Source organism: Aythya fuligula, chromosome 2 (assembly GCF_009819795.1).
Source record: "Aythya fuligula isolate bAytFul2 chromosome 2, bAytFul2.pri, whole genome shotgun sequence".
Lineage (NCBI taxonomy): Eukaryota > Metazoa > Chordata > Aves > Anseriformes > Anatidae > Aythya > Aythya fuligula.
Window position 1 is genome coordinate 4,471,300 of NC_045560.1, and position 12,760 is coordinate 4,484,059.

Genomic DNA, 12,760 nt, shown 5'->3' on the forward strand with positions numbered 1-12,760 from the left:
AAAGTGCAGTACCAACAAAGATCTCTTCAGGGGTGGGCAGAGTAAATAGCCTTTGAAACAAATAAGAATTACAGGGGATTTGAGGTATATACATTTATAAGTTTATACATGTGCAATATTTCCTGTTCCCTAACAGTAATACTTTTCCTGTTCAAAATGGCCAAGAAAATTGATTTAATTTTTCCTCCTTCTTTTTTAAGAAAGATTTTGTTTTGTTTTGTTTTAGAAGTTAATGGGAGAAAGTAGCATTTTTTTCCCCCTTTAGAAAACAAATAAAAATCTGGCACCACTTACCAAGCCATTGAGATGAATTTCAGTATGAACTCTATTGTGCAAATGTTACAAATCTTATAAAATCACAAAATGTCTTCACTGAAGTGACAAGATTAAGGTATAAAACTTAACATTACTCTATGGATTTAATGGAACAGTTCCTACCAAATAAATACTAGCTGGGGTGAACAGGAGTGTCAGTCACACAGAGTGTGAAACCTCTGTGTGCTTGATACACAATACTCTGAAGAGCAGTATCCTGTCCTTAGCTGATCCCTCTCCCAGAGCTGCTCTCCTCTCATAAGAAGTCATCTAATCTCACTGGTGTAGAGAATGTGTGTAAGGGAACCATGGCTAGAAATGTTTGGTGGACCATGTTGCTGATGGAGACAGAAGATGGAGCTGTACTTGGGAGAATTTTGCTTATTGCCATGCTAGCATGAGTTTTCTGCATTTTAAGAAATCTTGTGGAAGCTAAAGTCTATGTATTTGTTAGCTGAACACCATGGACTTTGTTTGCTACCTGTGCCTCTGTTTCCTCTTTTCACAGTGAGAACAGTGATCATGAAAATTGTAGAGTAGATACAGTGTCACATTATCACAAATAAATTTCTGTGTTAATGTAATTGATTATTTATGTACATTATCAATAGAAAATGTGGAAAACAACATAATAAAACAATTTCCCATAGAAAGACAGATTTAGGGAAAATGTTATGACAGTAGGCATTTTGGACTAGTGTTAATACCAAAGAATGGCAGAAGAGTATGTAGTAAAGGATGTGTTAGTTTCTGAATGCTGAAGTCTAATTAAGAATAGGACAGTTATTAGTACAGCCACATACAGTACAGGGAATCATTTATAGCAGCAGGATGTTAATAATAAACTAAAAAGCTCCACAGAAACAGATATTTGTTGGTTTTATATTTTCATTGAACAGACCAGTAGTGAAGTATGATTTTTCTTACTATATTCTAATAAACACCTGTTTTCCTGACCAGACACTGAGTAAAAATCACAGATGAAAGAGCATTTACTTTTAATTAAGAGCAGGTGCATAGTTACTTCATTACCAGCTGCTAATCACCAATAAAGATTGCTATTCTTCTTGCCAAGGAAGAAATTTTGGCAATTAAATCTACACTGAAAAGTATAAACTAAAGGCTTTTTTGTTTGTTTGTTTGTTTGTTTTTGTTTTACAAAATAATATTTATTTCTTTTGAGCCACTACAGTCTATATTTACCTTGAGAATTAAGAGTACAAAAAAGGATTTAAGAACTCATGGTCCTGCTGTATTGCTCTCTGTGCTGCCCATTGCCAAACCTTATTCTCTTTGCTGCAAACACATAAATTTCTCCTATCTCGTGATCTTGATTTACCAGTTGTGTGATTTGGCTCCTGCCTATTAGAGATGGATGAACCTCTTTCTTTTGGCAGTGACTTTTTTTTTTTTTTTTTTTCTTTCTTCCTAATGGAAAATTGCCTCCTTACATATTGAAAAGATCTCCATGGACTTTAATGTGAGTTCTGACATCTGGGACAGGATTCAGTTACCTGAACATATGTGGCTATTGATATCTTCGATGTTCTGGTTCATCCTATTTAGCTTCCATCTGGTCAGGAGCAGTACAGATGCTCCCTCGATCCACCAGTGTGGGTGTCTTCAGTAACCTGAAGTTTCTCAAATATCAATAGATGCCATATTAGGACAAGTAAACTGAGCACCTGGGCCAGAATTTTCATCTCCTGCGTACCTATATTTAGATGCAGAAAATAAGGTGTCCAAATAACAGTGTGGCTCTTGTCCCTAACCTAAAAGCCTAATTATGACGTTCTTTTTCTAGATTAAAGTGAATCATCTCCAGAAGGAACATCAAACAAAGCTTGGGTGAGTTTCTTTATATTTTCTTCTTGTTCTTCCATCTTAAATCTTGGGACTTAGAAATTAGTAATCGGATGTATACAGTCCCTAGCAGAATGGGAGCTCAAACTAGAAGAGAAGCTAGCTCTTAATGCAATCCATAAGTTACAGCAATACCCAAGAGGTGGTCATGATGTTGACTATGCACTGTTAACACCAGCGCAAGATGAGTTAAGTCAAGTGTTCGCCCATGGTGGTCCTGGGACCACAGATAAGCCTGAGTTTGTGGTTATTCTGCAGATGGCTTAAAACTGTAAAAAGTTTGGCCAAAAAGTAGGGGTTCTGTTTGCATTGGTTACAGTAGTAATGAGAAGAGCAAGAAACATATTATTATTTTGATTACACAGTAGTAACTGAGGAATTACACAATGTGGTAATTCAGGAATGCTTAAAGAGAAAAGGGAACCATAATTAACTAGTCTATCTTGCAACACAGTCCCTTATTTGAGGAAATGACATAATAACATGGGAATAATCTCTCCTTACAAACCTAAGTAACATAGAAATAGTTCTCAGCTCAGACAATTTTGTTCACCTTAGGAAAATACTGGCACAATGCTTTTTGAAGGAAAAAATAAATAAATAATAAATAAAAGTATTAATGAGTGTGGAGATGGGTTAAACTATGATGGTTATTATATATTTTCAAGTTTTGGGGGAGAATACATTCTAACTATGACTGCTTTCCAACTGGGCATCAGATTCAATGTCTTTTCACGTACAGGTTGAAAACTCCTTTCAGTGTTTTACTTTAATTTTGAAGACTATATAATTAGAATCATGAATCTACCTTCAGGATTCAGGAGAAAGACTAAAGATGAAATTAGCCCAATAAACAAAAACTCTGTTTTTGCCATCCCAGTCTCTATTTATTTATGTTATTTATTTATTTATTTTAATGTCTTAGTTTCAGCTGGGATAGAGTTAATTTTCTTCACAGTGGCTGGTATGGTGCCATATACTGGATTTAGGAGGAGAATAATGTTCATATACCAATGTTTTAGTTTTTAAGGGGTGGATTAGACACCAAGTCTGTTATTTTGTAATCCAGAAGTTGGATTAGCTGCAGTATCTGTTATTTTGTAATGAGATCCAGAGACCTTCTCTGATAGTGCTGCAAAGTGTTGAACAGGGCTCGGTAAGCATGTGCCAGGCCCCAGCACGCTGCAGTGATTTGTATAGCCCTGGAACTGCCAGGGTGACAACATACTTTTTTTCCAAACATTTTACTAGTTTTTGAGGATTCTGCACTTGTTCACTCTATCCCAGACAAAACCTGGACAACTTATTAATTTATATTTTAAGACTGCATCATAATGTCACAGAGTACAGGATATCTATGATCTAATTGTTATGCCATCTGACCCATGCAGAGACTTAACTCCATCATTTAATGAGGACTCTACATATTCTCAGGGGTTTTCTCCATAAGAACTTTATTTTTATTTTTATTTTTTTTTCCTACAAATTCTCTATTTTCCCACTCTTCAGGACTATATATAAAAATTAGACTTTGTCAACATTGTTCTCTGCTTACTCCACAAAGCTTCTAGTACCTCCCAGAAGTATACATGTTCCTTGACTAAAGCCCTAAGAAAAATAACATTAAAAAAATAACTTGCTCTGGAAAAAAGGGAAGAGACATCTATCAAAATAATGATACTCAAGTTCATCCATGGAGAAGTTCTGAGCCTTGAGTCTATCCCATAAAATTGAAATGTCACATCTAATTGAAGATCCTCCAAAAGAAGTTGTTCCACAACTGATGAAGCTCTTTGAAATATATCAACACATTTCTATATTGTCCTTGCAGATCCTCATCCACCTACACATTATATTTGCCATATTTTGATGTCTTTCAGTGACAGATAAATAGCAGAAAAAAAACAATAAGTACAAGTTGTTTTATTATTACAGTCCCCCATAGACACAGGGAATAACAAACCAACCAAACAAACAAAACAGGTTTCTCTTGGATTACTCATAAATACAAATACTAGTTTTGCAAGCCTCAATCTATCTACAATAATTAAAGCAACTATTTTAACCCCTCTTCTAACACTATGACAATGCTGATTTAATTCTTGTATGACAGATGTCTGCTGAATTTCATAGATCTGCACTGATAGTGATTCACATCCTCCCTTGGCAGCTAATTGTACAGCCTAATCCTTCTAGTTATGAAGTTTTTCCTAATATTTTATCTAATGCCTCCCTGCTGTCTTGTAAACCCTTAATGATGAGAGGGAATAACTGATGCTTGTCTCTTTTGTAACATCTCTTTTAACCATTCCCAGTTAATCACCTCTCCTTTTCTCTCTGGAATCACATGCCCAATTCTTTAAAGCTTCTCTCTGAGGTCTTATTTGCCCAGCTTCTTCATTCTAACAGCTTTCTTTGAACTCCCTTTGGTCCCTCTGTCTTATTTAATAGCAGTTGCAGTGTTTACAAGCATATGGTAACAGAAGGAAAATATAAGAGAACCTTAAAAAAGTAATAAAAGTAATCCTGGGATATTTCCCCTCCCTCCCCCCCGCCTTTTTTTTTTTTTTTTTTTTTTTTCCCTAGATCAGGGCCAGGAAAAAGCAGCTCTGCAGAGACACTTAATTTTGGAGATTTCTTTTGAATGCCATGTTAAAGGCTGCTCTTCTATTAACACCTAAATGTGATCAAAAGGGCCACGGCACTTCACCTGATGATGGCATAATGGGAGCAACAAACAACTTGGAACATTTTACATATTATTGCAGCTACAGCTCTGCCCAACAGACCTAGAGGAGTTCATGCAAGGACTCAAGCTGTGCTGCACATCAGTGCCTTCATTCTTGCAGACTCATTGAACTTGAATCTGCAGTTGCTGAGGTGTTTCAAAAACTGACAGAGAAACATATGCTCAAAAAGAGGAAGTAAAGTGAAATATATTTTTTTATTTTATTTTAGTGTCGTGTGCACCATAGCAGCTGTGCCAGCAGGGACTCAGGAAGAAGTTTAACTCCTCCAGGCAAGGCCATGATGAAGAGACCATGTTTGGGAAGAGCTGATACCTTCCATCTTCCACCTACAAGACTTTCTCTCACTCTTTCCCTAACATGTTTGAAGTGTTACCTGGCCATACCTGTAGCATCCTGACCTCCAGCTGACTTGTGCCTGCTGCTTCTCTGCAGCTCCCTGTCCCCTCCTACTCACTGAAATCACCAGTTTTGTAGCTTTTGGTTTTCCAGATCAGTGAACTGTATAGAAATACTTAACTTTTTTGTCCAAAAGAAAATGACTCTACCATTATTATCTCCTATCTGATCAAAAGCCTGCAGGAAGTTGGGCTGAGGGCATTCTCTCAATGTTGTGGTTTTCCGATCTTTGTTCCTCATGAAGACAAAGGGAGAGGGTAGAAAATGACTGAACCATACTATCGGGAATGGATAGTATGACCAGCTGACGTCTGAAATAGCAAAAGTCATAAAACTTCTTATTTGTTCTCTGATCAGAAAGGGGGAAATGTAGTAATTTCCCTCTCCAATTCCCCTCTCCCTGTGTCAGGACACCCACGTATTAGCAAAACACCAGATCCATACCAGGGTGGGGGCAGAGACTTGTGCAGGAAGAAATAAACTGCAAACAAAGCAGACTGGTAACCTTATCAAGAAAGCTGTGTCAGAGGCAGGAAGCTATTTACAAATCTAGTCCACTGCTGGGAAGTTGGTGTTGTCAGATACAAGTGTGTCAGAACTTGTGGCAGCGATGATTCTCTTCTGGTACGTTTTTGGTGGATGAGCAAGGAGGTTCAAAAACTGCATTATTTGTCACGCACAAATGTATGACACGTTGCAATGATGTGCAATAATCAGCATCAACAGGCAGTAATTGAAGATTCAGCATTCATTGTGTAACAGCAATAAACAGCATTTCACATGGCTGGTAGTTGCAGTGAGCTGTGTTGCTTTGCACTGAGGAGTGCAAAAAAATACACATTTCCCCCTTATGTGAACGGCAAGGAAGATGCAAAAATCTGCCTTCCAGTCTGATTCACCATTTCTGTTAGTAAAACGGTGAGTATCTCATTTCCTGGGAAGTTGCAAATAGTGAAATGATTCTTGATGCGTAGATTCTACACACGAACCAGTAATGACTAATCTGGAGTTTGGATGGGGGTAAGAGAGCAAAGTTTCAGGAATGGCTTGATTTGTGGGACATAAGATGTTTGCACTCTCAACTGCAAAGGGCGTCTCTAGACCTCCAGGCTTTGGTATTGACATCATGCATCTCACCATGGTTATTAGATCAATGTTTGCTTCTGATCACACATTGACACAGTGTTACTGAAACTCCTGAATATCAGTACAGAAAGAGATTGGTTCCAGGTGCTATAATGTGCAAAGTAAATTTTGAAAACATTCCAGAAGAAGGTTCTGGCTTTTGGTTTTTGTGTTTGGTTTGTAGCTTTTTTGTTGTTGTTGTTTTGTTTTATTTTTGTTTTCAACACACGTATAACCAGTTTTGTCTTTGTCATTTATATTTTATTTTTATTTTTTGTTAGGAAATATTTTTTACCTAGATGTTACCGTAGTATGCACATTCTTTTAGAAGCCTTTTTCCACAGACCATGTGAACAATATCTTCATTTTTTTAAGTCTGTTTTCCACTTACTATAGAATAAAGAGCATTTATGATGGTCTGTTTGGAATTTCATTTGCCTAAAAAATAAGAAAATATTTGACCTTTCATCTGCTGCATAAACTACACAAGTTACAGGAACCTGGTTTCCTTTTGTTTTCACATTACCTTATTGATAGAAATAGGTGAAAAATGAGTCTTGGGCCATATCACTGACCCACCATTCTATTACAAGACATTTCCTGCTCTTTAAGTGAATAGTTTCAAGTAGAAGCAGTGGGCAACCCTAGTACCTCGTTGTGCCTCATAAGCTCGGCTCCTTAGGTTCAAATAATTAATTCAAGGTATATTAATTAATTTTGCAAAGTAGATTTACTCTACAAGCTATACTGAAAAACTCTGTCTGCCCAGAATATGCCAGTTTTTTGTGAACTCTCACCAATGATTTACAAGCTGAAATGGTCCTCAAACTTCACTTCATCATACCAAGCTCTGGCCCACTGGGTAAAAGGTGCCTGTTCTCATAGACTTGTGTGCAAGCTGTGTTTTCACCAGCTCTGAGTGTGAATTAACTCATCCCTTGATAGGTTCATCTGAGTCACACTGACAGGACATATATGGGCAATTACCAGATGTCAGGTGATAAATTTGCAACCCTGACAGTTTCCCAAGAATGTGTCAGTTTGTGCGTTAGGTCCTCCACTACTAGATCTGTCTCCCACGTTTGAAAAGGTCAGAAGTTCATTCCACTTGACTCAGGCAAAAAGAAAATCTTGCAACCAAAGATGAGAGATTGAGCAATAATTTTCAAAAGGGTGAAGAGCAACAGCTGTGAAAGAAGGGAGAGCACTGTTTATACAAAGTGGTTTATTGTAAACCTTCAGTGAGATCAGAGCAGTGCCAGCCCAGTGGTTAAAGGACACAAGTGGATTGGAAACTGTATTTAAAAAGAACAAAATATAAGCAGTATCTTCATCTGCTCAGAGCACTTATAACATTATGAAAGAGAGTAAAAATAAAATTCAAAAGGCACAAAGTACTTGATCATAGTGCTATGAAGAGAAAGTCAGGCATCTTACATACTCAAATATTTGATGCTTAATGGGTTTTATGTCCTTGTGATCGTTCTAGCCTAGACAAGGAAAATAGAGTAGCTTAGCTACATACTTCTTCAAAGCAACATTTTATTGTTTCTACCTTTTGCTTCCTTGATACTGGTTTTCAAGAGAAGAGTGGATACAGAGTTTAACAGGTAATCTGTTGGGGCCTTTCAAACTCAGCCATTTCAGAGAAAAAAAATATATAAAAAAATAAAATAAAGCTAGAAGATTGCAAATACTACAACAACAACAAAAGTTGTCTGCACAAAAATTGTGGTGAGGGAAGAAGAAACTTCGTATCAAGTCTGATATCAGAGTATCCTTTTAAAAAGGTATGTATTATGTTGTGTCATGTACAATGCAGAGAGACATTCCCCTGCTTGCTACCGTATCTTTTTATAAGAAGTATAGGTCAATGAGGATCATGTTTAAACCCTCAACACCAGAGTGTTGTGGTTTAGCCCTGCCAGGTAGCTAAGTACCATACAGCTCATTCTCCCCCCACATGAGATGGGAGACAGAATCAAAAGTGCAAGAACTCTTGGGTTGAGATAAAGACAGTTTACTAGGTAAAGCAAAAGCTGCACACACAAGCAAAGCCAAACCAGGAATTCATTCACTACTTCCCATCAGCAGGCAGATGTTCAGCCACTCCCGGGGGAGCAGGGCTCATCATGTATAACAGTTTATTGGGAAGACAAACACCATTGTTCCAAATGATCTCCTCCTGTACCTCCGCTTTTGTTGCTGAGAATTACCCCATATGGTATGGAATGTCCCTTGGTCAGACCGGGTCACCTCTCCTGGCCATTTCCCCTCCCAGCCCCTTGTGCACCCCCAGCTATCTCATGGGCAGGGCTGCGTAAGAAGCTGAAAAGCCCTTGGCTCTGTAAGAACTGCTCTGCAGCAACTAACAGCATTGATGTGTTATCACCACTGTTTTAATCAAAAATCCAAACACAGCATCATATGAGCCTCTACAAAGAAAATTAACTCTATCTCAGCCAAAACCATGACACAGACTGATAAAAATCCATAAATACTGTCTCTGACTTCATCCTGTCAATCAAATAATAACAATAAGCATGATCTGAAAACTATAGCTCAGAGTATTTACGAGTCAGGAAGTAATTAAATTTCACAGAACCTTTCAGAGATAATATAAAGTTATTTTTGCAGTTTTAATAATAAAATTATCAGGCAGAGCTTGTTGGTAGTGTTCTAATTACTGCATAAATAATGGTAATTAATGTCCATAAACATTTTGCTCCTTTGGCATAGGCATTCTCTCCAAGTCAAAGAGAGGGAAACAGAGGCAGTAACTTATTACAGGCAAGGTTTTCAGAATTATCTGAGTGAATCAGGAGCAGAAGTCACTGGAAAATAATATCCAGATTTGGGTTCCTAATCCAGTCCAGTGTCTTTGAAAATCCCACCATAGGGGAAATAAATGAAATTTGGGTGCTAATCTTGTAAATTCATATTTAGGTGCATATTGTGGTTTGACATTAGAGTGCTCTGAAGTTCTGCAAACGTTCTCGGATTTTATTTACCCGCTCTTACTTGGACATCACATTTTTCTTCCCTAGGATAGCAAATATTGCCTAATGTGGTCTGCCTAAGACCAGGAATGGAATTGGTGACTGGGCCAGAAGCAAAATCCAGGGCCCTTCCTCTGCTCCCATTTTCTAGACATTAGCTCATGTTCTTTGTAAACTGCATGCTTCAAGTTCACTGCTATCACAGCCTGCATTAAAGTTTAATATGGGATGACTTGGCTTCTGTTGTGATTGAATTGAACTCTTATCATAACCCAAATACAAGTTCTCGCCATGTGTTTTCCCAGAACACAACAATATTGGCTTGATACCAAGCTGGCACTTGGCAGTCTTGACCTTGGCTAGGAAATGATATTTACAGATATGTACACATGCGAACACTCCTATATACACATGCACACACACCCTCACACAGGCACATCCGCACACTATTTCAAGCACTGAGATAAGACAGTGACACTGGGGACCAGGAAATCTCCAGAAGATGCATGGAAGCTGCACGTTTATTTGAGATGTCAAAAAATGCCTTGATCCAGTTTGAAACACCCAAACACTTGTCCCCACTCTTGGTGGTTGAGAGGCAGCCAAAGCCGTTCAGAGACTGGCATTGAGTCCATATAAGAGACCTGCTACAAATATTTAAATACATTTTAAAAAATATTAATTTTACCTTTTCTTTGTCTACAACCCTGGTGGTATCCAAGACTGTCCTCCTGCCCCTACTCCCTTCTTTGCTGTGTATGTTCATTAAAAGCAGGCAGCCCTGCCTTCCAACATTTTGGGAGGAAAGGTGGAGAATCCGCACTGAACATCCCATCTATTTGAACACACTGGAAAGTCACTTGGGGCTCACTCTCTCCTTATTATTCTCATTTGCAGTACCTAGGTTTTTAAAGAATGGAGCCCTTCAGACTGATTAGTAATGGGCTGTGTGTCCAGATGCCAAAGGGACAACACAGAGACACTTTGTACAGACACGGGTTGGCTGCCTTTTCTACACAGAGGGAGAAGGGCCTAACCCAGAAAGGCACTTGGATGGCACTGAAAGCAGTCTGTCAAGCTGTTTAGGGGTCTCTGCACCTTGTTGGAGCCAGTTTTGGGAGAGGGAGGAAGGAAATCTCCATCCCAAGACTGTCTCTGTCACACTGGGAGATACACAAATTAACCTTTGATTTTGGTAAAAGTTGGGAAGGGGAAAGGCAATTGCTGGGAGAAACCTCACAGTGTTCAATGCACTTAGGCCATCATCCTGGCAATTTACCCTTAGCTTGGCAAACCCTACTTATTCTCCCTGAGATCTTCAGGCTGCTTTTTGATGGCCTTCAAAGGGCACTTCTCCTCAGCTGAGTCACAGTGTGCTTTGTTCAGCCATTTCCCAGACAGTAAAAAGGATGCTTTGCAAGAAGCACCCAAAGGAGCTAAATGTAATAAACAACCTCAGTGCATGAGAGCAATTGTCTCATAGGACTCTGACACACAACAGCTGTGAAGGCTGAATACAAAATGCACTTTCCACTACAGTGAGCCTTCGCTTGGCAAAGCTTTTACATGAAATGACTTATCTGTGTGGGCAGCAATGCTTCTCTCTTGGTCTCATTCTTCCAGCCTCCCTCTCCCAGATCAACCATTGTCAACATTTCAGTCACAACTGCAACATAGTCTACTAGTCGTCATTTCTTGGCCTCATTTCAGACCAAGACTGTGTTTTTAAGTTATCTGACAAATCTCTGTCAGGTTCACAAGACCCTGAAATGACTTAATCTAAGGAGAAAATGGTTACAGGTTGATAGTGGAGTAAACACTGGTTTTAGATTTCCTGTCCGTCTCATAGCTCAGATGAGGAAGTGTGTTCCCCTGTGCCATAATGCCAGCCAGCAACAGACTGAATAATGTATCCACCCTATGGTGTGATTTTCTGCTGCACACAAATTTGCACTGGTAATGATCTGCAAGAGGCTCACAAGCTTTGGGTTCTGCCCTGACAGGCTGGGGCTGTGGTTTTCTCTTCGTTTTTGCACAACAAAAATGTTCCTTAGATGTCTAGCAGCAAGGGATCGCTTATACAGGCTTAATCACTCCAACTTCATTGAATGTTTGTCATTAGCTGGATGTGGACTTCACCACCAGGTAGTTATGTTTGTACTATGTTCCCTTTTATTTATCAGACCAAGTTCTGTAGGCACTTTGTTTTCTAATGAGGTGGTTGGGTAAAAGAATAAAATGAAGCAGAATATCCAGGTATTTTCAGCCGGCAGTTAGGCAGTTATTAACTGCTTAGTGTGCTATAGAAATGCCCCATATGAAAAATAAGGAAAACCAAGTATATAAAATACATTAGGACACATTTTTCAACCTGATATATTTGGGGAAGTTTGCTTTCTTCTGTGATGAAAGAAAGTATAAAGAAATTCAAGCATAACAGAAACAAACAAAAGGCTCCGTCATGTATGGTCCTGGTCAAAGCTGTACTTCTGGGACCTCTAGCAAAATAATGAGGAGGGAAAACACAAGGAGAGGTTGATCAAGTGTAAGTAAATGCATAGTACCATCAAAAAATGGCTACAGCACCCAGACAGCAGGTACACATATCTGCGTGTGTCGTGTGTTTCTGGAACACATTAAGAACCAACAGATGAACTTCATAAATTAAAATGTTGGGTTTCTTGTCTCCTGTCTCCAAAGAGAGTTGTATATCCACCCTCCTCCCATTCAATCATCTCTTAACCACCCTTTCCCTTACATTTTGTACCTGAAGTAATTAGACAAAACTTGTAGGCCTATATATACATGTATACACATATATTTCAGGAGGAAAGCAGTAGGGGGAAATTTCTTACTGAGATATCCATATTATAGCACATGGGACCTCAGGCACCAGGGTCCCAAGACATCAGCAAGGGAAAGGACAAGGTGAATGCATGTTCCATTTTAATGGTAAGAGCTAGTGTTCCTCAAAGGACTTAAAGGAAAGCATACATTATTTGTATCAGCTCAGTGGGGCCAGACTGGATTCAAGACAGCTATTTGCACTGCCTTCCACACTGATCAGTCCCAGATTCTGCAATTCCACACATCAACAGAATCCAAACTTAGCCTTTGCCTTTTCCATCTGCTCATTGTCCAACATTTCACTCCCCAGTGACTCCTCAGGCCGTGGTATTATTTCCTGCAACACTTGTGGAGGTGATTAGTGAAAATTTGGAGTCAGGAACTTGGAGGTACATTGTATCTGGCAAATGAAGAAACATTAGAAGTAAGAGTTTTGAAAAAAAAAATGGGAAAAAAAGTATATAT

General features: G+C 38.8%; 1 protein-coding gene across 1 annotated transcript in view; it reads right to left on the bottom strand.

Moving 5' to 3' along the window:
• GHRHR (growth hormone releasing hormone receptor) overlaps positions 1-10,228 on the bottom strand; it is a 42,607-nt gene extending 32,379 nt beyond the window's left edge. The window contains exon 1 of the mRNA XM_032182575.1: positions 10,137-10,228. Coding sequence (XP_032038466.1) covers positions 10,137-10,214 — 78 coding nt within the window. The 5' untranslated portion in view covers positions 10,215-10,228. The remainder of the gene's footprint in view (positions 1-10,136) is intronic.
• Positions 10,229-12,760: the final 2,532 nt, after the last annotated feature.